This window comes from Mus caroli, unplaced genomic scaffold (assembly GCF_978045245.1).
Source record: "Mus caroli unplaced genomic scaffold, Mus_caroli_1 scaffold_2, whole genome shotgun sequence".
NCBI lineage: Eukaryota > Metazoa > Chordata > Mammalia > Rodentia > Muridae > Mus > Mus caroli.
In genome coordinates this window covers 66,941,899-66,965,863 of record NW_028227257.1, presented here as the reverse complement: position 1 = coordinate 66,965,863, position 23,965 = coordinate 66,941,899, and the positions used below count along the sequence as shown (strand labels likewise).

The 23,965-nt window shown below is 40.3% G+C and overlaps 1 protein-coding gene and 1 pseudogene across 5 annotated transcripts in view; one reads left to right on the top strand and one right to left on the bottom strand.

The window, feature by feature from the left end:
* The window catches only part of Fmn1 (formin 1), a 368,942-nt gene that overhangs the window by 208,145 nt on the left and 136,832 nt on the right, over positions 1–23,965 (top strand). For all 5 annotated transcript variants that reach the window (XM_085834577.1, XM_029474561.2, XM_085834578.1 and 2 more), the window contains one exon: positions 10,923–11,010. In XM_085834577.1, coding sequence (XP_085690703.1) covers positions 10,923–11,010 — 88 coding nt within the window. The remainder of the gene's footprint in view (positions 1–10,922; positions 11,011–23,965) is intronic.
* On the bottom strand, positions 6,824–7,573 carry LOC110289362 (peroxisomal membrane protein PMP34 pseudogene; annotated as a pseudogene).

Below are 23,965 nucleotides of genomic sequence, written 5' to 3'. Positions count from 1 at the left end.
CATGCCCTCCTGCATCATGAGAGCCCTCACTCCCTTTGGGTCCTAAAACCTTGAAGCACCTCCGGCATGGTAGTCCCCTGAGTGAGAGTGTTACAGTGCCTGGGCATGGGGCTCCTGGTTTACAAGGCTGATTTCTCTGTTGGCCTACACTGGGAGATTTTCTGAGGGTCTGATATTGGACTTGTGTTGCAGAAAAAAGGTAACACGTTGAAAAATGTTTTGTGGTCCACAGAGATTGATGGAAACAACCATCTCATTTGAAATCCTTCTCTAAATATGTTCATTTTCAGCAATCTCCCAGATTCCTCTCCTCTCTACCTCCCCAGTGCTGGGATTATAGGCACACATTAGTAAGCCTGGCTATTATGTGGGTGCTAGGAATTTAAACTCTGGTTCTCATGCTTGCATAGCAGACCCTTAGCCAATCTCTCCAGTTGTATATGTTTAGTCTTTGAACTCCCTTCAAATACACACACACACACATCTGCAACCTTTCCATCCTTGCAGCAGACATGTCAATTTGCATATTGTGAGAGATGCTAGTCTGGACACATTGTCTGTCCAACTCTGGCTTAAGGATGAGTTGATGAGCAAGGACATGTTCCATGCAATCCTGATGCTGATCACACTCTACAGCTGGACAGTGGATCACAGGTTCAGCCTGCAACTGATGAGAAGAACTACAGATGCCCTCACCCTAAGCCTTCATCTTTCTAGATTGTTATATTGATATTTTAGGGCAGACATCTTTTTAAAAAATGGTTAGCATAGTCCTGAATAATGAATACCAGACTACTAAGTGGAATGAGTGGGTCTTAATGATTTTTTTTATCTTATTGTTCGATATATTCTTTTGTATTTGGAATTCTGTTGTTATTTCTAAAATGTACTAGTTAAGTTTTCTACTTGTCCTCATTTTAATTTCTGTACATGTAAAACACTCTGACAACATTTTACGGAAGGGTGGGATTAACTTGGCTTACAGTTCTAGGCTAGTCTATTATTGCAGAGAAGTCACAAAGGCAAGAGGTTGAGAAATTTGCCACACCACATTCACAGTCATGAGCAAAGAAAAATGAATGTATTCATGCTGATTGATTGATTGATTGATTATACTGTTATAGAACCTCCTGCCTAGGTAATGGTCCTGTCCACGGTAGACTAAGGTCTTTCTACTTCAATTAACAACATGCATAGAGACCAACCTGATCTAGACAGTTCCTCAATTGAGTCTCATTTCTTCATTGATTCCAAGTTCTGGGAAGTTGATACTTAAAATTAACCATCGAACTACTGTCAAAAGATATTTAATATCTGATAATCTCAAACAAAATTTGAATCTTAATACTTTTAATAATCATCATGTTCACCAGTTTGGAATATTCATTAAAACTGAAAGTATAGAGGAATAATAAATTGGGTTTGATTTCCTTCAAGCCCACTCTATTCTAGATAACTCAATAAACTTAGTTCAACAAATATCTAATACTCATGCCCCTGCTTGTCATATGGTCTTTCTCTTCCAAGAAGGATTCCTTAGATTTACTTTGTCTATCTAGAAACTAGCTTACTAATGATACATCCAATATAATAAAAGAAAATCCAGGGGAAATTTGTGCTAAGTCACAAATTATTTCTGATTATTTGAAGCTTTATAGTGACCCTAAAACTTATTTTTAAAGCAAAGTAATGTTTGTCGGTAGAAAACCAACTGTTTTCTGCCTCAGCCTCTTTGGAATATTCATTTTTCCATTTGTTTTCTTTGTCTCTTTGCCTCCATGTTTTTTTCTAGCTATTCAAGTAGAATGGCAAACCCCTCAGTTCATGGAAAGATAATTGGTAAGGAGAGCCTAGGTATTTGGTCACAGTTAAAAACTGATAGTTGTGTTAACCTAGCCAAGTAAGTGTTTGCGTTTCTGGACCTCTGAAATGAACCATATGAGGGACTATGTTTACCTTTACGACTTCAGAGTCCAGACACATTGCCAATGACATCAAGTTCACTAGAGGCTACCAATGGACTAAAATTTACAATCGCAGGGTGCTCAATGCTCCATCTGTACGTCTAGACTCTTGAAGATGCAGTGTACTGAGGCACAGAAAACAGTAGTTCTAAGACCTCTGATTCCCTTAGGAAATGCCCTTTACCCACAACAGTTTCTTTGAACAGTTCTTTCTGTTCAGCTCTGTCCTTAACTTCCTTTATAGCATATCAACCTAATAAATATAGGCATTAGAGAACATACCAAGAAGGATATAAAGACAGTTCACAAGAACATGCAACCCATAATCCGAATCATCAGTAAAATTGTAGACTGAAAAAATAAACACATCTTACCTTTTTTTTTTTTTTAAATAGTTTTCACTTGGTAATAAAAGAGTATATGGGGGGCAAGAAGACAATCAGTCTGGGAAATACTTGTGAGGGTTCGAATTCCTACCTCCTCTTAGAAACAATTTGTTGATCTGTATCAAATTTTAGAATGGGAATATTGCTTGAACAACTGTCAACCTTTCCCACAGAAAGGCATACCCATGACTGCATGCAGGTAAGTTCCTTTGGTGTTGATCGCAACATTCTTAATTGGCAACATTTGGGAAATCCCTAAAAGTCCCTCAGTGGAAGACACAAATAATGTCACATGCTTCAATGTGGCTTTACCTTAATTGACATGGGTTCAACAGGCATGTATTGCTGAACTGGGACAAAAGTCAAAGAATGAGAAACAAAACATAAGCAAGCAAGCTTGCACAGATGACCGCGTACACTTGCCTTTCTTCTCTCACTGGTGAGCCCAGGACCTCCTGTGCTTATGCTAGGCATGCTCTCTGTTGCTAAGCTACAATACCAAGGAGCTGCTAGCTATATTATATACAGAAGCTGGGCACATGTGGGCACATGTTCAGGTGTAGACTGTAGTAAAACTCCCATTGCTAGTGCAGGTAAATGGAGAGTGAAACCGGAAGACAAAAGAGAATTTTCACTCTTTGTATTTTTAAGCAGTCTATACTTCCTAAATATCAAAAGACATTTGTGGGACTGGGGAGATGACTCGGGTAGAGGAGGACTTAAGTTCAAATCGCAAGCACTCACATAAAAAGCCGGACATGGAATTGTGTGACTGGGACCCATCGAGGGATGGCGATAAACAGATGCTGTGAGCATGATGGCCAGCCATCTTAAAGGAATCTTAAAGGCCACCATGTCTTAAAGGAATATGGTGGAGCATGACAGAGGGAGGCACCTGGCCATGCACGTGCATCATTCACCACACACCATCTTCACCTCAAAGACATTTGTTTCCATCATTAAATATTCAAATCCAGAAAGGGAAAAGAGAAAGACAATCACAGCATAGATATCTCAGTGAACCCTTGATCTGTATCTTCGTTCTTTGGCTCCACGTCTAGCCACTTGGAGTCTTTAGCATAAGAGTTTTCAGTGTTTGGACCCTGCTGAAGCAAAGGAGATAGAACTGAAGAGTCCCTTTTCTGTCATTCAGCCTGCAAGTTTCCTTTACCTCCCTACTTCTAACACTTGCTCCCCGCAGCCTGCACGGACAGTCTGACTAAATTTGAAATGATCGAAATATGCATGGGAGTTTCTTTTGGTCCATTTAGAATTCTAAGCTCTCTCTCTCTCTCTCTCTCTCTCTCTCTCTCTCTCTCTCTCTCTCTCTCTCTCTGTTGTGTGTGTGTGTGTGCACGTGCGTGTGCATGTGTGTGAATCTGTGTGTATATATGTATGTGAATGTGTGTGTGTGTATGTATGTATGAATGTGTGTATGTATGTGTGTGAATGTGTGTGTGCTGTTATTATTGACTGTTTTGTTTCCATTTGTTTTCCTCTAGTCATTTAGCATAAGTGGAATTATAAAAGATACATATTCCTTCTCTCTCTTTCCTTTTCTTTCTCTACACTTAAAATTGTAGTTTGTTTGATACTGTCCCCCAATTATGAAGGAGAAGCAAGGCCCCTTGAAGTGTGGAGTGAATCAACCTCAGAATAATGGTTCATGCTTTCACTGTAGCCATGTGAGCCACCTGGGCTCAGGCATACCAGCCACTTTTAGCCACCCCCTTCTCTTTGTGTGTCTCTCTGCCTCCCAGAAACTTGTCCTGATGATGTGGTGGCAAAAGCACTATTTCCCCCTTGTCCCCAGTGCATACTGGTTTCCTTGATCAGAAATCGGTGAAGTACTTCCCACATGCCCTGTCCCCTGAAGAATATCGCATTAAAGTTGCTAGGAAAAGGTGTGATGTTTTCAGATTGAAGAGTTGGCCCTCATAGTGATCTACAGAAACCTCTCAGCTCCTCTAGGAAGGGAAAGGAAGAAGACAGCCAGTTGTTTCAGTTCTATTCGAGAGGCACCCGAAAGACCAGTTTCTGTTGGGTTTGAATCCAAGAGAAAAAGATGCCAAGTTGGGGGAGGCCGTGAGCAAAGGTGACTATGCTAACTAGTGTTCACCTATTTGCCGGTCACTCTTCCCTTTCTCAAGGCAAAGTATTTTGGAGGAAATCCCTAACTCTTGGATTCCCCTTGGGAGGAAAAAGTTGGAGCATGCAACCAGCATTCTGGCTCTTTGGAGGGTTGCCCAGGGACTGGTTTCTGTCTTCTAGACTTAAGAGTGCTGACAAGAACCAGCATGCACTCCATGAGTAGGGACTACTGGGAACAAGAAAGAGCTGGCTGGGTGGCTTGCCATTGCTACAGAGCACCTGTGGTGAACAGGCCGAGGCCAACACAGCTTAGTGGCTTCTCCCCTGGGTTATAGGAGAGGGAAGAGTAGAGGTTTCATACAGTGTTCTATTTTTTTTTCAGTTAATTTCTCTCTTAATCAATTCATTCTGTACATAGGACCTGACATACTCTAGATGCTTGGGGACATGGTAAGAACAGAAATAAATTAGGAACATTTTAATGTCTCTAGAGAAGTGGAGGTGCTCCAGACAACAGAGAAAGCAGCATAATAGGGTTGGGGGAGCCATTAAGACCTCTTTCATTGGGGATTTGGGAGTTCATATGTCTGCAGAATTTTCATCCATAGGCTTAAGAATTCATAGTCATTTGGCTTACTGGCAGGAAGCTTCCCTATTGACACCAATCTGTGAAGTTAAAGACCGGGGCAAATGACTATTTTTTCCCATAAATATACCAACACAAAGTAACGAGGCATATAGAGAAATGCAGAGGCTGAGACCAAGCAAAGGTACAAAACAGATACCAGAAATGAATTTGTAGTTCCTAACACACGTGATGTACTTAACAAGTAATTCTAAATAAATGTGATAGTGATGTTCAGGGAGCTGGGAGAAGGATGCAGGGGCAGGATGAGAGATTAACAAAGCCAGTAAGCTTTTGAAATGAGCGAATAAAAACTGTGAAGTAGTGAAATCGAATCACTGAGTTGAAAAATCACTACAAGACTTCAGAACCCAGGCAGAAGGGGTAGTCAGAGATCTCAGAGCTAAAGAAATTGTCTAGTCAGTGGAGCAAGAAAGAGTGAAAAATTCTAAAATGATAAATGATGTCACCCATCAGCACATAATGGGAAACGATGGGGGCAGAGGGGCAGAACACACAATTAAAGAAAGAAAATGCCTGAAACTAGATATGGAAATGAGTTTCCTGAATCTGGATATATCTAATGGACCTGAGTGAGAATAACCAATAGGACACAGAAGGATATGCTATAATTCAATTTTCAGAAGAAAAAGGCTGGGAAAAAGTTTTGAACACAAGACAAAAGCTGCTTGTCACATTAAAGGGCACACCACCATAACTGACAGTGAAATTTTCATCCATGACTTCTAGGCCCAAAGGATGCTATATTTGAAATACTAAAAGACTTGCAGCCAATGGTAATGTATGCAAGCAAACAACTGTCCCTTGGCGTGAAGGAAAGTAAGCAAAGATGAGTGGCAGCTGCAGAAGTTCTTCATCAGCTGACTTAGTAATGAGCTTTATGCAAAATAAGGCAGGTGTTTATTCTGTAAGCTGAAACAAGGGGGGATGGCACACACACACACAGACACACAGACACACACACAAGCATATGAGTGCAAAGCTCATTGGTGAAGCAAATATCCCAACAAATATATGATATGATAATGACTCTGAGCAAAGAATAACCATGCCACAAGGCTCTAGAAATGGTATAGAAAGCTTAACCGCTATGCATCTTTTGTTTTGTTTTGTTGTTTTGTTTTTTCTTTTTTGCTTTTTTTTTTCTGTATGTGTGCTCACAATTTATTGAGGCTTATGTGATTGGAGCTTGCATGAATGGACATACAACATCAAGGCTTTTTTTGTAATAAAAAATTTCGAAATAAATATGTATTAAAAAAAACTATGTCAAACACCAATGAATAATTGACATTTACAAATTTTAAGAAAATCATTTAGGTTAATAATTTTCATTTCCCCCACAAAATAAATAACTCTCTTAAAGCAGGAGGAAAAAGAGTCAGATGGAAACAAAGTCATGCCCATGACACAGTCATGATGTTATTCTCTGAGGAACTCTTTACCAAGATTAAGACAGAAAAGCATCTGAGGAGAATTATGGTACTGAATCGTCTGGAACCTGGGAGAGAATTTAGCAAAAGAAAACAAGTGGCAAAGTTGAGAAAAGCCTTCAATGGAAAGTCCACTCCCCTTGAGAAAAATGAATGAACACCCACAAACTTAACATTTTCAGGGTTTCAATATTTTCATATCAGTCTAACCTCTACCCCCAAATCCAACCCAACACCATAAAAACACCAAAAAAAAAAAAAAAAAACATAAAGGTGACAGGCTTAGCTGTCTATACTCCCTGTTTAGCCTTTGATGCCTTTACAGCCAACGACTGGAATGTCTGTGGTGTGGACGGGACCAATAGGAAAGGAGAACTGTGCCTCTTCTCTCTGAGCGGCACCTGTGAGCACTGTCTGCAGCAACTTGGCTTCCAGGCCTTTGTAGAGTCCCATTATTCCAAAGCGCTTGACTCGCTGGTGAAGAACAGAGAGAACATTCTGAAGACCTCCCAGGGTCCTGTTTTCTGGGTTCAGTCTATGATGTCCAAACCTCAGAATTGACTGTACCATCTACATGGGATAGGTGACTGTAGTGGCAATCGCTTTGGCTATTGCGCCAATGATGAACACATCCAGAGAAGAGAGCTTCATTCGCTTCTTTAGAAGCTGCCGTTTTAAGCCTTCATAGAACATGAATTGGATGGCAGGGTTGAAGACCAATAGCAAGGAGGGGAAGGTGCCATTCCACAGAGCCAAGATCCCTTCATCTTGAATAATCTGGTGGAATGCATCTATAATGCCTTTGTAGTTAGTTGGTATAATGTCTTCATTCCGAAATTTTGCCCCCTGCAGCTTCAGTCTGGTGTTTACCACCCAGAGCGGAGTTGTCAGTAGCACATTCACCACTCCTGCTACAAACCCAACCAAGAGATCTTTTCCTGTAGAAGAACGCTGACCTTTGACCCACACTGCTTTGAGGCTATTAAAAGTGTAAAAATAGACAAAATTGGAGCAGCAGAGACTGGAAACATAAGCATATGTATTCCTTGCCATTATATCCTGAGCAATACCATATAACAGATCTATGTACAACTTACAGGTTATTGGTAGTATAAATAATTATTAAGCATATAATAAAGTGTATACAATAAAAGGCTAGAATATCAGTAGGTTTGCATATCTGCTATGGCCCTGGTGCCAGTCTTCTGGGAATGCCCAGGGGCAATTCTGCAATGCATTCTCCTAACAGGAATGGAGCCCACATTCTTCCCAATTGGAACATTGTCCAGGGTTGAAAGAATTTTAGGTCACAAAACAGGTCTCAACAAGTTTAAGATGTTGAAAATGTACCAAGTAGCTTTTGTGACGTCAATGGAATGAAAACTAGTAGAAGGAAAAGTGGAAAAAAATAAGAAACACGTCAGAGTTAACAGACTTCTGAGTAGATTGTGAGTTAAAGAGGAAGTCCAGTGGAATATAGAAAGAATGCTTGAGGTGAACAAAAGCAAAACACAATATGCTGAACCTCACTCAATACCAAAAATAGAAATAACAAAGGGTTTTATAAGTCTGAACGAGCACATTGAAAGTATCCTACCTGTAACTTCACACATTGTGTAAGTAGAACAGACAAAGCCCAGAGTCAGCAGAGGGGGAAACAATAAACATTGAATATGAGTATATAACAGAGGGATTGAACTCATGCTAAAAAATATATTAGAACTCTATTCCATGATGAACACAAGGGACAAATCTTTAAATGGAAAGAGACAAAAAAGAGAAGAGACCCGAGTTTGTAAACTCAAAACCAAAAGCAGAGTTTATAACCAATGCCAGAGAGAGAACAAGTATAAGAAACCAATATGAATAATTATATATATGTCCATATCTAATATGCCAAAATTTGAGTAAACTGCATGAGATGGATCCTACAAACCTGTAACCCACCCATGATAGTATCATGAAGAAATGGAAGATCTGAACAGCTTTATTCTGGAAAACTGACCAGAACTCAATATCTCCCAGGAGAGAAAACTCAAAGACTTGTAGTGGAGAAGTCTACCAAACCTTAAGGAAAATCCCAGGTCATCTCTTTACAAACTCCTCAAAACTCTAAAATTGCAACACTTGCAGGTTCATTCTCTTCATGAAATAAGGATTACTCTGATACTAAAGTCACTTCAAGAAATGCAAAGCACAGACCTTAGCTAATAGAGATGAATACCTCCAAGAAAATCCTAGCAAGCCAAACTAAAGATAACATAGGAAGGATCATAGTATAGTTACGTGGTTCTGTGATGCTCAGTGATGAGATATATATATAATCTGTGTGTGTATAATTCAGACACATTAACAAGACAAATATCACATCTTTATCTCAAAAGACATAGAGCACTTGACAAAATCTGACATCTGTCTTAGTAGAGTTTCTATTCCTGTGATAAAACACTGACCAAATGCTAATAGTCCATCATCAAAGGAAGTCAGGGCAGAGACTCAAGGCAGAAATCTGGAGGGAGGAACTAAAAGCAGGGATCACGGAGGAGTACTGCTTACTCATGACTTGCTCAGGTTGCTTCCTTATACAACTCAGGACCACCTGTCCAAGCGTGACACCACGCACAATGAGCTGAGACCTCCCACATCAATCATTAATCAATATAATCTCCTATACTCTTGCCTATAGACCAATCAGATAGAGGCGTTTTCTTAACTGAGTTTGTGTTGACAAAAAACAAAAACAAACAAACAAAGAATCAACCTAACTAGTACAAAACATTTCATAATAAAAAAAATCATACTGAACTAATAACAGAAGAGAATTACTTGAGCATAATAAAGAGCACATTTTATGAGTTTAAATGCAGCCTAACCAATGGCAAGCAGGCGACACCTTTGTCACTGAAATCAGGAACATGTCAGTGGCACCCATGTTCACACCTAATGTAGTAGTAGAGGGACTAGAGAGCTCTAGGCCAGAAAATTAATTAATCAGTTTATTCTTAGGTAATGTTCTCTTGCTCTCTATTGATTTTAGGAGACACCTCAATGACCATAGCATCTCTTATAAAGGAAAACATTGAGCTAGGGTTGGCTTACAGTTTCAGAGGTTTAGTCCATTAGTGTCATGAGACAAAGCATGGTAACTCACAGGCAATCATGGTGCTAGAGAGGCAGCTGAGAGTTCTACATCTTGAGGCAGCAGGAACAGAAAAAGACACTGGGCCTGGCTTGAGCCTTTGAAACTGCCAAGCCCAACCCCAGTGATGCACTTCCTCCAACAAACCACAGATCCTAATCTCTCTCAAGTAGCCCCATTCCCAAATAACCAAGAACTCACATATTTGAGTGCATGGAAACCATTCCTATTCATCCCACCACATTTAATTAATAATTAACTTACCCACAAAAGAGAAGAAACTAGAATCTTCTCCATAGATGCCTTGATTTTATGTGGGGGGAAGATAGTATTGGAAGTTTGCCATTCAGGATAAAGTTTACATCCTTACGATGTAAAGGTTTTGGAGCTGTGATGTGCAATGATGGGCACGTAATGAACAGTGAGCTACACCACACTCTAAACCCGAGGATCTTTAGATTAGAGTGCTTTCTATTGTGGACTTTCCATGCTAATAATTCAGTCACATAGAACAAAACTTTCAAAACTGAGAGAAAACAGTGATCAACCAAGAGGGTCTGAGACATATAATTGTGTATTCATTGTTTTTCTTCCATTTTTTTTTTTTTGTGGTTGTGAAGAGGAAACTGATTTATGGTAAAATGCAATACAGGATACTCATAAACTTAGAGGAATACTCAGAAACTTAGAGGAATGTGTGTGAAGGTCTCGCCAGAAGCATAAAGAGCATGTGGTACATATGTAGGGACAAAGCCACAATTACTTTGTGGCTGCCTGGGCAATGAAGTTGGGGTGGATTAGCTTGCTTCTATCTAACCGCCATCAGAATACATGTATCTTGCTCTCTGGGTCCCTCAGGTTTGAAGAAAGAGATCAGAGTAGCCAGTAGTGGCCCATTCCTGTAATCCTGCCCTCAGGAGGCTGAGGCAAGAGTTCATGAGTCCTAGGCCAAACTGGTCTACACCATGATGCTCAGTGTTTTAAAACCTAAAAGAAAAAAAAATCAGGGTAAAATATAAAATTATGGTAAAATACTTTAGAGATTTTTGTTATTTGTGTCAGGCCTTCTGAACTCTGCATGGCATTTTCTTTACTTTTAAAATGTCTGTAATTGTAGATACACTATTAAGTCATGCACCTGTGATACTAAGTCAGTTTTTCCATTAGCACACCAGTGAATCTAAAAGTCTTAATGTCCTTAGTGTGTGTTCTTTCTGAATGATCATTTGAGCTTCCATTTTCTGTTTCTATTTAAAATTACAGATCATCAAGTTATTGGATGGAAAGCGATCTCAAACTGTGGGAATCTTGATATCTAGTTTACATCTAGAAATGAAGGATATTCAACAGGGTAAGTCTTTCCCATCTCTTCACTCCAGCTTGTAAATTCCCTATAGCTTCTCCAGGCGTGTTAACAGTCCAAGACTACAGCTTCATCATGACATTTTCATACATGTACCATGTGGTTCTTCCACCTTACCTCTCCCCTGTTGCCTATGTCATCCCTCCTCCATCCCCTGCCAATCTACTTCCTATTCTGTAACAGTGTTCCTTTGAAACTTTTTGAACATGCCCAAGAGTTAGAATGCTACAGTGAGTCCCTGGTAACTAATACCCAGTTAGAATCCATTGTTACTTTTGTAACAGTGCAGTCCCTCCACCCACTAGATTGTTAAGAAGATCTCTCATAGACATTTTGTAATTCATCATGTAAAAACATTAGTATTACCAGGGAGGGTGAAGGGGCTTTTCTAAAGTACAACTGCATCATCATCTTCTTGAAAATGATTAACAAAAATCTCTCAGTATCATCACAGATACAGGTATTATGTATTTGGTTGGCTGTGTACAAATTGGCTCACCCTTTCTGCTGAACCGGTTTTCAGTAAGGACACCTTACATTGTCATTGATGTGTCAAGAGACACATCAATGTTTCTTGTCTTATACTTTGCCCACATTGAGTTTTTTGCCTGTGCCATGACCATGTTTTATCTCTCTATCTTCTGTGTTCCCTGTGAAGCATTAATTTAATGTAGATTTATACTGGGTAGTAAGGAATTCTCCGTAAATCTTGAACATGCTGCATGTTACATATACAGGACTTCTTCAAAGTTAGTATTGAACGATTCCTGAGGTTAGTAGGCACTGAGGACATCTTGTCTAGGTTTATTCCTTCAGTACAAATATGCAAGACATTGATGTATGAATTGAGTCATTTCTTATTCATTAAATGGAATATAACCAGAGAAAAACTCTTTTTTAAAAAACAATTAGGTATTTTCCTCATTTACATTTCCAATGCTATCCCAAAAGTACCCCATACCCGCCCCCCAACTTCCCTACCCACGCACTCCCGCTTCTTGGTCCTGGAGTTCCCCTATACTGAGGCATATAAAGTTTGCAAGACCAATGGGCCTCTCTTTCCACTGATGGCCGACTAGGCCATCTTCTGATACATATGCAGCTAGAGACACGAGCTCCGGGGGGTATTGGTTAGTTCATATTGTTGTTCCACCTATAGGGTTGCAGATCCCTTTAGCTCCTTGGTTACTTTCTCTAGCTCCTCCATTGGGGGCCCTGTGATCCATCCAATAGCTGACTGTGAGCATCCACTTCTGTGTTTGCTAGGCCCTGGCATAGCCTCACAAGAGACAGCTATATCTTGCTAGTGTATGCAATAGTGTCAGCGTTTGGAGGTTGATTATGGGATGGATCCCCGGGTATGGCAGTCTCTAGATGGTCCATCCTTTCGTCTCAGCTCCAAACTTTGTCTCTGTAACTCCTTCCATGGGTGTTTTATTCTCAATTCTAAGAAGGGGCAAAGTGTCCACACTCTGGTCTTTGTTCTTGAGTTTCATGTGTTTTGCAAATTGTATCTTGTATCTTGGGTAGTCTACGTTTCTGGGCTAATATCCACTTATCAGTGAGTACATATCATGTGAGTTCTTTTGTGATTGGATTACCTCACTCAGGATGATGCCCTCCAGGTCCATCCATTTGCCTATGAATTTCATAAATTCATTTTTTTAATAGCTGAGTAGTACTCCATTGTGTAAATGTACCACATTTTCTGTATCCATTCCTCTACTGAGGGGCATCTGGGTTCTTTCCAGCTTCTGGCTATTATAAATAAGGCTGCTATGGACATAGTGGAGCACATGTCCTTCTTACCAGTTGGAACATCTTCTGGATATATGCTCAGGAGAGGTATTGTGGGATCCTCTGGTAGTACTATGTCTGATTTTCTGAGGAACCACCAGACTGATTTCCAGAGTGGTTGTACAAGCTTGCAATCCAATCAACCTTCTCCACATCCTCGCTAGCATCTTCTGTCACCTGAATTTTTGATCTTAGCCATTCTGACTGGTATGAGGTAGAATCTCAGGGTTGTTTTGATTTGCATTTCCCTGATGATTAAGGATGCTGAACATTTTTTCAGGTGCTGCTCAACCATTCGGTATTCCTCAGGTGAGAAGTCTTTGTTTAGCTCTGAGCCCCATTTTTAATGGGGTTATTTGATTTTCTGGAGCTCACCTTCTTGAGTTCTTTATATATATATTGGGTATTAGTCCCCTATCTGATTTAGGGTAGGTAAAGATCCTTTCCCACAGAGAAAAACTCTTAATAGCCACTTTACCATTAAACACTTAACAGATTTTACCATTGTTTCTTACGGCCCCTCCTTTCTTCAAATGACAGCATGTCACTTTGTTATCTTTGCCACATTTTAAAATAAAAGCATTTCAAGAGTTAATACATAGATTGACTAGGAGAAAGTGAAATTGAGAGGAAGGGAGAAAAATCCCACCTTGATTTCTGTATTTAAAAAACTGTCTTTCATACTTGCTCCTTGGAAAAGCATATGAATAAAAATAGTATTCAGAAACCTAAGTCATTTACTTAAAATGTTTTATTATCTTTGTTTAAAAAAATATTTATTTATTTATTTTATGTATATGAAGACACTGTGTCTATCTTCAGACACAACAGAAGAGGGCATTGGATCCCATGACAGATGGTTGTGAGCCACCATGTGGTTGCTGGGAATTGAACTCAGGACCTCTGAAAGAGCAACCAGTGCTCTTAACTGCTGGGCCATCTCTCCAGCCCATTTTATTATCTTTAAGAATCACATTTTAAAAATGTGATGTAGCAAAATTTCAAAGCCAATTTGAAAGGAGAAGCAGTGTGAGAAAAGATCATTTGTGTCTTAGGAGCAGCAGAGGAGTAAAATGACTTTGGGGAACGGGGTCTGAAGTTGTAAAGGAAGGGCCGCTTCAGAGTGTCTGAGTCATGCAGTCCGTTCACCTAAAGTGAAACCCACTCACATGCTACAATACCACCCAGAAGATGCTGTAAGCAAAGCATAGTAAAGGCTTACATTCAACTGATGGCTGAATAAAGGGAGTTTGATTTAATGTAAGACCCAAGTCTTATTTTGGTATACTTTTATTAAGGAAAATATGTACAGGCAAAACATATTCTTTTAGAAATTATAATTAAAATGCGCTAGAGAGATGGCTCAGTGGTAAAGAACACTTGTTGCTTCTGTAGATGACCTGGCCTCAGTCCCCAGAACCCACGTCATGACTAACAACTACTGTAATTCTAGCCCCGTAGGATCCAATGCCCTCTTGGATCACAGAGTATTTAAATCGGTTGATTGTATTGTTTTTGGGTTCTCTCTTCACTCCCACACCCCACCCACACAGGGTTTCTCTGTGTAGCCCTGACTGTCCTGGAACTTTCTCTGTAGACCAGGCTGGTCTCAAACTCAGAGATCTGCCTGTCTTTGTCTTCCAGAGTGCTTGGACAAAAGTCATATGCCACCACTGCCTGGTAATAGGCTACTTTAGAACAAAAATTGTCTTAATAATAGAACCAAATATGTAAGTGGAATATTAAACTTGAAAAACATAGTAGTTGATCACAGTTTGAAGCAGAGGATATTTGAAAGTCTTACTGTGGAAAGGAGAAATTTTCATTGGTTGTAGAAGCCTCTAAAATGAACCTTGTGATCAGGATTTGATAGTCTTTTGATGAGAAACAAACACATAGGGTATAATCGTTGGAATGAGAAGATTTGCTGACTCTGATACAAGAGTTTTGCTGTTCATTTGTACTTCTAATGCACTTGGTAGATCCTAGGGAGATTTGATCTTATCTAACAATGTGGATATGACTTTTCCAGCTTTTAACATCACCCAAAACTTTGCTCAGTTCCTTTTGCATATCTGTCACTGAGTATGTCAGATTGCCATGTGGATAAGGGGCATTTGAATCATGTGATACAGCAATTACCAACTGAGGGCCATGTCCTTTTCCATGGCATTGCAGTCCTATCGAACTAAATGTTCATTGTGATGTGAACTAGATTTCATTTTGCCTAGATATTTTCAGCTCGCTACTCCAGTCAAGAACATGTGTATGTGACGCAAATAAGATCTTTCATTTCATCATTGGGAACCCTAATCATACCATAACGACTTCTGTGTCTATGTGTAGGATTATAGACTTTCCTCTGCTACAAACACCTGTGTCATGTTCGATGCATTTGGCTCCTATGTTCTAAAAAACTAATCTCAATGTCATCTCTTTACCTAATAATGTACACCAGATGAGTGTAGCAAAATAACCAGAGGTTGTGTCATTAAATTATTCCTTTAGAGTCATTGACAGATACTGGTTTTTAAATGAGGTTTCATTATGAATCCAAGTCTTATAGTGAATGGAAAATACTTGGCTCTGTGCTGTTGTCTTGTTGAAAAAGAATACCTCATGCTGATGCCAGCCTGAACCTTTAATCTAATGTGAGGGGACTGAGGCAAGATCTGAGTTGTTAAACTGACTGTTAGGTGCATCCTCACTGCTGACATGACCAAGGTTAAGAGCATAACCTCCACTTTCTGGACTTAGGGTCATATTTGTTAGGGTGCAAAGACAAAGGGCGTTAAATTGGTTTCTTGAGAAAGTCTCAAGAAGTACTGTATATGACCTAAAACCCAGTATATAAAAGTTCACATTTATTTCATAGAAGCAGGTTCTCAACTACAATATTGGAAACATCCAGGCAGCCTATACTATCTTGTTTCCCTCACAATGAATAGTCGGTCCATTGGGACTGAAATGCCATGAGATTTATGCTCCTGAGTTAGTTAACAGCAGGATCACATGACTCTTAACAACCTTTATCTACCTGGCAATCTGTCATTCTCAACAGGACATACGCAAAAGGAACCGAGTAAAGTTTGTTGCAAGTAAAACAGTTACCATGCCTGCTCATTGTTCCCTCTTTATCCTTGCCTCCACTTGATGTTATGTAGGCTGTTTCCCTTGTAAGACGTGATCGCTACTTCACTAGTTCAACACATGCATGGCAAACACAATAAATATGTTTTGAATAAGTGGTAACAATGGGCAGATAATGGTATGATTGCAAAGAAACAAGCAAGGGCAAATTCTGGTCATTAAACACCTGATTCTTGGAAAAGGTACTCTTCAGCTGACCAGCAGAGGAATGTGTAGGCATCTTTCAGCACTTCAGGGTTTTAATTTTCTAAAGGACAGTGGGTTTTCAGTGTCTTGCTGAGATTACAACTATCTGTGTGTCTGTCCATCCATCCATCCATCTGCCCATCCGTCCGTCAATCCACCTACATACCTGTCTGTCTGTGATGCTGAGGATCAAACCCACAATCTTGCACAGTCCCATCATTTGCTCCGCTGCTGAGCTATATCTCCACTTGCTACCGTCTAAGTATCAAGTATATAAGTAGGGGATCTAATGCTTACTTGTCTAGCGTTTAGTAGAGCAAACATGTTTGCTTTGTTTTAAAGACAAACCCTTCTCTGTGGACCACTGTCTATGAATATATGGTCATAATGTGAAATTCTGGGACTCTAAATAGCAAGACAGCACGTAACAAAGACAGTTCCTGTATAATTATATCAGGTTCCAAGGAAGTTGTCTGACAGTTAAGCACTGCTTACAACTAGATGAACTAATGTTCCCCAAATCATATTTAAAAGTCTTATTTTTGTGTCTGTTGAATTTAGTTTCAATTCTGAAAACCAAAAAGATTAAACATTGTTATACTCAACAAAATAGATTCTGTTCCAGTGCTTTCTGCCTTTGGCCTATACTTGGTGCCAGCCCCGACAGGCACCACAACTGCTTTAGGACCCTGCTGTTAGCACTCTCAGGAGGTCACAGGATATGTGATCAGCAAAAGAGTTGGCTGTGAAGTCACAGCCATGGTTTTCTGTAGGACTTGAGGAAAGGCCTAGAAGGTGTAGTGATGATGACATCAAGGAAAGGAGCCTTTCCAAGGGAAGAAAAATAATGAGATAACAAGTGAAAAGGGGGTCAGAACTGGAAGGTAGGGGCAGCAATCAAATGGAACTTGCTTCAGAATCTAAAATTCAAACCACAAGCAGCATGCAACCATGAGGGGGCTCCTAATATCATCACGAGGGATATACACATTATTAGGTCAGAAACAGAAGAAATCTGAGACTCATAGTGCCGCTGTGATCTGAACTTAAGTACTACAGTATCTTGGCGCTCTGATGTCCTGCATTCTCCTGCCAAAGTCTTTAATTCCTCTTTACACTACTGGCTTCTACTCTTTCTGCATTTCTTCTAACTAGCCACCATGGTCTTCCTTGATTCCTTAAGGAATCAATTTTTACCCTTGAATGTCCTGAACATTTAGTGTAGAAGAATTTTAGTCCAGAAACTTGGCTGCTCTGGCAAGGAACCACATCCAAAGATAATGATCCAGCTAGAATGCAGACACTCCATACATCTTTAATCCCTCTGGGTAGAATACTGACATTAGTACACATCTTTAATCCTAAACAATGATATCTTATTGAGGGACAGACAAAGTGATGAATCAGAGGAAGATTTGATAGAATGAATTGGAGATAGGCTATGAATTCTCATGAGAACAAACAGGAAAGAGAGGATACTTAAAGTGGAGTGAGGGAGAGAGAATTCAATGGATTTCAGTTCTGTTCAGTTGAGAGCAGTACATTTTAGAGACAGTCTTTCCAAGCACAACAATTCAGTCAAAAACTGAGAAGCCAATTTGAATCAGTCAGCTTAGAGAGGAGTTTGAGCCAGCAGAACTGAGTTGAACCAGCCAGCCAAAGCTGAGAAAGAGCCAGAAAGGGTAAATTTGTTCAGCAGAAAGTCTCGAAGGCTGAAACATTCTAGGCCTAGGTTAGCAGACAGAGGCTGGAAGCTGAAACCTTCATAGTCTGGGATTACAGAAGATTGGGCTGTACAGAGGCTAGGGATAGTCAGTTAGAAATGCTCTGAGCTCAGCCCAAACTATATATTTGTAAAGCTTAAGTATGTCTCTCATCGTATTACTTCCTTTGAGATAATACAAGATACATTTACTTTTACATTTAGCATGTACAGTGCATACCTCTTTCAAAAATGTGTTCCTACCTCCCAGTCTGTATAGTCAGCCCCCGATCTTTACTGTGGATTTGTGCTTAACCATCACCTCAAACAGATCTTCTCTGATTTGCCCTCCCTGATATTTAACCATGTGTTATTTTAGTTTTACAGAGCCCAATATTTTGTTTGTTTTGAGAATAGATTTTTCCTTAATTTACATCCACTCAGAATATAAGCTCCAAGAAGGAGAGCGCCCACAGATGTGAACCCTAGAAGCTCCTGTGTGTGTCTGATATGCACATGGAGATCATCAAGGGCTTGTCTGATGAATAAATGAAGATAGAGCTGGGAATGGTGTGATAGTTATCTGTGACTGCCATCCTGATCAGATTAAGAAACACCTGGGATGTGAGGCACCCTTCTGGACAAGTCCATGGTAAAATCTGCAGAGACACAGACCATGCAGAGATAGCATGCAACTCACGAGGGTTCTGGTTTATCAATTACTTTGTTGAAGGGTATTATTGGGAGGTGGTGAGAAGTAGGCAAGCTCTAGTTGAAGATGGTAGGTGACTAAGGTCATGTCCTTGAGGGCTTTCTCCTGTTCTCTCCCCATATTCCCCTTCTTTCTGCATCCTGTCCATCAGGATCTGAAGTACAGCTCTGTCATGTACCTTCTCTGGTGATCTTCTGCCCAAGTCTGTGAGGCCAACATTGATGGATGCACCATCTGAAACCCTGATCTAAATCCTTCCTCCTTTGTCTCTATTGGGTATTTGGTCATAATTGCAAGGATAGTAACAAATATCTGTGAGTAGATCAGTAGTGATTGACTTAGATGATAAATGATGAAGGTCAGCACATTCATATATTAATGTGAAAGGAAGACACAGACATGGGGTATTTAGAGAGAATAGTTACAGTTAGTGATAGAACTATAGGAGTAATGGAAACAAAATCTGGACTGCACCTTAAGCAATGAAAACCAACCAAACAAAAACAACAGGGGTGGGTGGGGGGACAAGAGGTCTAGCAGCAAAAACAGCATCGAGGAGAATATAAGTTCTGTTTTAGAGGATTTGAGTGTCCCTTAACTGGAGCTGTGTAAGCTAGTGTCTGCAGAACTCTGAAAACTCTACTATGGTGGTGTGTGAGTAAGGCTAGGCTACAGACATGCCACCCTTCAAAAGGTAACTCTGGGGTTTAATCTACTCAAAACTGCATGCTTCCTGAAGTGTAGAACACAGAATCACTACAGGAGTCATTCTGGAGGAAATGACTTTTTGTATTTTTATTCAATATAGAGTTTCTCTGTGTAACTCTGGCTGTCCTGGAAGTTGCTCTGTGGATCTGGCTGGTCTCAAACTCAGAGAACTACCTGCCTCTGCCTCCTGAGTGCTGGGATCAAAGGTGTACCACCACCTCCCAGCTTGGATGAAACGGTTTAAAAAGATGATCAGAGGTTTCACAAAGCCTGTGTTTGACCCACGGTATACCGAATAAGTAATTTACTTTCTCCTGGCTTTCCATCATGAGATGGAATGACTTATATTTAGAAGCACTTGGCATGTGTGGAGACAGTGACTGGCTACATGATTGCAAATGAGTGTTTTCATTCCATGTTAGTAATTCTCTCTTATTCTCATCCCAGGGGAGATGGAAAATTGCTGTTGACTATTTTTGATACAAACTTCCATATGCCTTGCAACACACTAGGTGCCAGAAACCTCCTGGCATTCATTTGGAATTTCCCGCACACTCAGAACTTATATTTATAATATTTAATCTGACAAAATAAATAAAACATTTTTTTTTCATTTGAGTTCCTAATGGTCTGGTCAGAAAGTTCAGCTGCATTGCGTCCTATGGTCTATGTCAGAGGCTCGGTGTGAGAAAGAAAGGCCAGCTTAGGAAGGCTCAGAGGCTGGAACCTACATCCTGGAGTCCTCGACCACTAGGCTTTGTTGCTTTGCACCAGTTAGTTCCAGAAATCCATGTCAATGCTCTTGGGAGGTGTCAAAAATGAATTTGATAAGGCACTGGGAATGCACTGTAAATTTTTGAAGACTTTCCTAAGAAAAATCTCACTGTAGTCTAAGAAGCCCTGTTCAAAAGTTTTTAGTCTCCACAGTATCCTTACAGCGAATTCTCACCAGTCTGCTCTTCTAGTGACACTTGTTGAGGTATGTTCTCGTATAGACATGCTACACAAGTGCACACAAGAACTAACACCCACACTCTGAAACACAGAAGATCTAAAAGTAAAAGGAGATGCTAAGATTTTAAATGTCTTGCTAATTTGGATGGCTTTGACTTTCCTTTTGGATATAATTATAGTGAAAAGGTGGACACTTTGAAAGTTTGTGGGACATAGCCCCTTGGCAAATACCCTTAGATTGTCTCATCTAGTCTGCGAGACAAAGTCTCTACCTTTCTCTTATCATTTACCTTCTGTGTAGAGTTTCTCTGAAGAAATCTCAAATCCAACTTGTTTATGTTGTGACATTTAATTTAGTTTAATTAGAAATACACCTTAAAGTTCAAAGAACTCCATTTAAGTTGTTCTCCCCATTACAAGCCACTGTGTATTGAAAGTAAAGAATATGAAATGGACAAAGACTATGAAACAGACACATTCTGAGGGAGCTTACCACCAAAAGTGCCTTGTGACCATGATCTGCTGGCATACCAACCCGATGACGAGGCCATTGTCAATCAGTTTCTTTAGGACTGATAGAGGCCAATTTAGAAAATTAGAAAAAAATGAAAGGCCTTTCCAATAGTTCCCTTTCTTTTCTTTTCCATGTTTTCTTTCCTCCCACTGAATCTATGACCCTTCAGGAGTGGGGCTCCCCTCTCCTCTCTCTAAGCCATTCTACATTCCTTCAATAGCAGGATGGAGTCAGAAAGAGGAGGCTGCTCCCTCCTTACACTTCCCTTCAGGCAATCCACCAAGAGCATCCAATCTGCTTGGAATGTAATTTGGCTCAAAAAAGCAGAACGAATGGAGGAACAGAAGCAGCTTAACCCAAACTGTTCCTCATTCCACTGCCCTCCGGAGAACAGAGGGGATGGAGACCAGGTGGCTTTGTGAATTCTACAGTCTGCCTTTCTTTGAGGTTTGAACCATGGACAATTGTAATTGTAGTTACATGATGGTATCTTGGGGCATAGTACATGCCTGGACTTAGAGGAGAGTTGGGGGTTTTATCCTATAAGACTGAATGATTTTTGAGGTTTTAGGATATATGAGCTAAAGGTCCCTTTTGTGGCCATTTCCACCCTTTTCCAGACAGCCCATATTTACTGTGTCTTTCACACCTGCCTCTCATCCTATCAGAGACTAAATTAAGGTCTTCATCAACTAACATGATACTTTGACAAGCAATCCAAAGTGCAGTAAAGACTGGAAATTACATTCCTTTGATATTTTTTATTCTTTATGTATTAAAGGAACTTCGTGATTCTTCATTTTTCAATGTGTTTTTCCTTCCATTTTATTGAGTTTTGGCACAAAGGATAAAATTTCCAGTGATTTGTATAAATTTTGTTTAAAATAAGGCATTCTCAAAATTCTTCCCAGAAATTCCGTGTTACATAACTCTGTTGGCATACTAGTTCTTTAGCATTGCTTCAGCTATGAAAAGATTGAAGTTAGGTCATTGTATTAGATAAACTGAAATTGCATGTTAGTGTTAACACTGGAGACAATAAAATATTAGTGAATATGGGTATTGGTAATATATACATGGATTTTTATAGCATAGGCCACATGAGATTCCCCTCATAGACTGCTTATTTATGTAAAAGGCCCATGGTGCCATAAAAAAGTAAGGTTTCTTTGTAGATTTTTGTCTGCTGACTGATGGTTCATTATCTCAAGGAGGTTTAGTTTATTTTAAGATTTCATGATTTCATGTTAAAATACTTTTCTAATGGTAAAGGCTGTACCTGTAAAGAGTAGAAATGTACTTTTGATCCAATAAATCCCTCCTCCATTGGAGGAAAGTTGATGACAGTACAACTGACCTCGACAAGTCATGCAGAATGATTTCATACCTCACCTTTACCATTCATAAAACCCAAGCAGCGGCCTCACCTTCTGTATATGAAGCTTAATGTGAAACACTGTGAGCAATGCTGACAGAGAGGAAGCTTACAGTAATCACTGCTAATCCTCAGGAAAGTCCGCCCACTGTCCGTCCTTACTCTCTGATGTAGTGGCCCGAGTTGTCTTTAAGCAGCTTTTTAGAGGGTGCCCTGGAGCATCTCACTTGGATATTAGTAAGGGTTTGTGAGGCTCTGGTCACCGAGGGGAGGAGAGACAGGGTGACTGGGGGCGGGGGGGGGGGAGAGTATCAGAGCAGCGTGAGGGATGCCCCCTAGAGGAATTTGCTGTGAAGAAAAGAGACAGTAGGGGCAGGAGGTCTCACCTCAGAATGGTTCTTCCACACTGCCTCCACACTCCTCTCTGCCTGTCCTGTCCCTTCCTCTCACAGCTCCCTAGAGTGATGGACTCCATAGTTGAGAGGCAAAGCAGTGGAAAGTTTCTCTCTCTCTCTCTCTCTCTCTCTCTCTCTCTCTCTCTCTCTCTCTCTCTCTCTCTCTCTCACACACACACACACACACACACACACACACACACACCAGCATTCAAAGTCCACCATTGCCCTCCCATGAATCCCACCATTCTTCCTTTCTGCTTCATTGAGCCTGGGAGGGTAAAGTGTTTGTTTGTTTGTTTGTTTGTTTGTTTGCAATTTCTTGGGAAGGGCAGAGTTTTTAAAATCCGAATTCTTCTAATTAACTTTTCTTTCTCTTTCTTTTCTCTTTTGCTAACCAGTGCCTGTTGTTGATCCCTTAAAATGAAATCGAGTAATGTGAGCAAAACAGTTTAGCTTTAGATCTGCTGCCTAGCAGTTAGCATTGCCAGCAAAACAAGGTCACTGACAGAGTTCACTGACTGTAGCAGTCTGTGTTTCCCAGAAGATAAAAGCTCTAAGTCCTATGTGCTGGTTACGTGTCACTCTATACAAGGCAATCCTGTCAGCCACTTAAGGAAATACAAAAGCATAAACTGGGCTGCCTAACAGTTACCCTAAAAGCAGCAGCCATGGTGAGCCAGTGCAAATCCATCTGTTAGTGCATTCCTTACTTTGGATAACCAGACTTTCTTTGGCTAGACTATAAAAAAGGCTCTTGCCTGGAGATGACCCTTCAGGTAAAGTGAACATCTCCGAAGCTGGGAATATATCTCAATGGTAGAGCAGTTCTAAGCATGAGCAAAATCCTGGGGCCAATTCCAGCACCACCAAAAGAAAACCAAGGAACAAATATTTGTGACAAGTCACCCTTCGTGTTTTGCTTGGTTTTCTAGTTACACATCTTTCAAATAGCAAGCACTCTTATTTATTTGGACATGGTCCACTCAGCAATAGAGTTCTGGTCCAAGTGGAGAAGAACAGAAGGGATGAAAGAGCTCCTGTAGATTCTTCTTGCTTCTGTGACAGAGAACCAGTGAGGGGGTTGCCGTTTGTGTAAGACCCTGACCTTCACATGTGCCTCAAGCAATCGCATAGTTTTTATGTGCGCCTGTTAGTTTGAATTTGTGATAGCTGTCTGCTTTTTGTCCCTGCTGACGGTTATTATATCCTAATGGGTGAAACAGTACTCTAATGATCCTTGTGTATATAATCCTTGGAGTACAGAGCAGGCACCAGAGGATCACATAAAAATGTTTGCCTCAATTTCCCTGCGAAAAAAAGAAGCCCAGAAACCAGACTTGACCAAGTAACAGATTTTTAAAGGTAAAGGAACCCAATAAAATTCCCGGCTTTTCACAGCGTGTGTCTCCTTCCTTTTGACATATTGTGAGGTGTAGGTGAAATATTT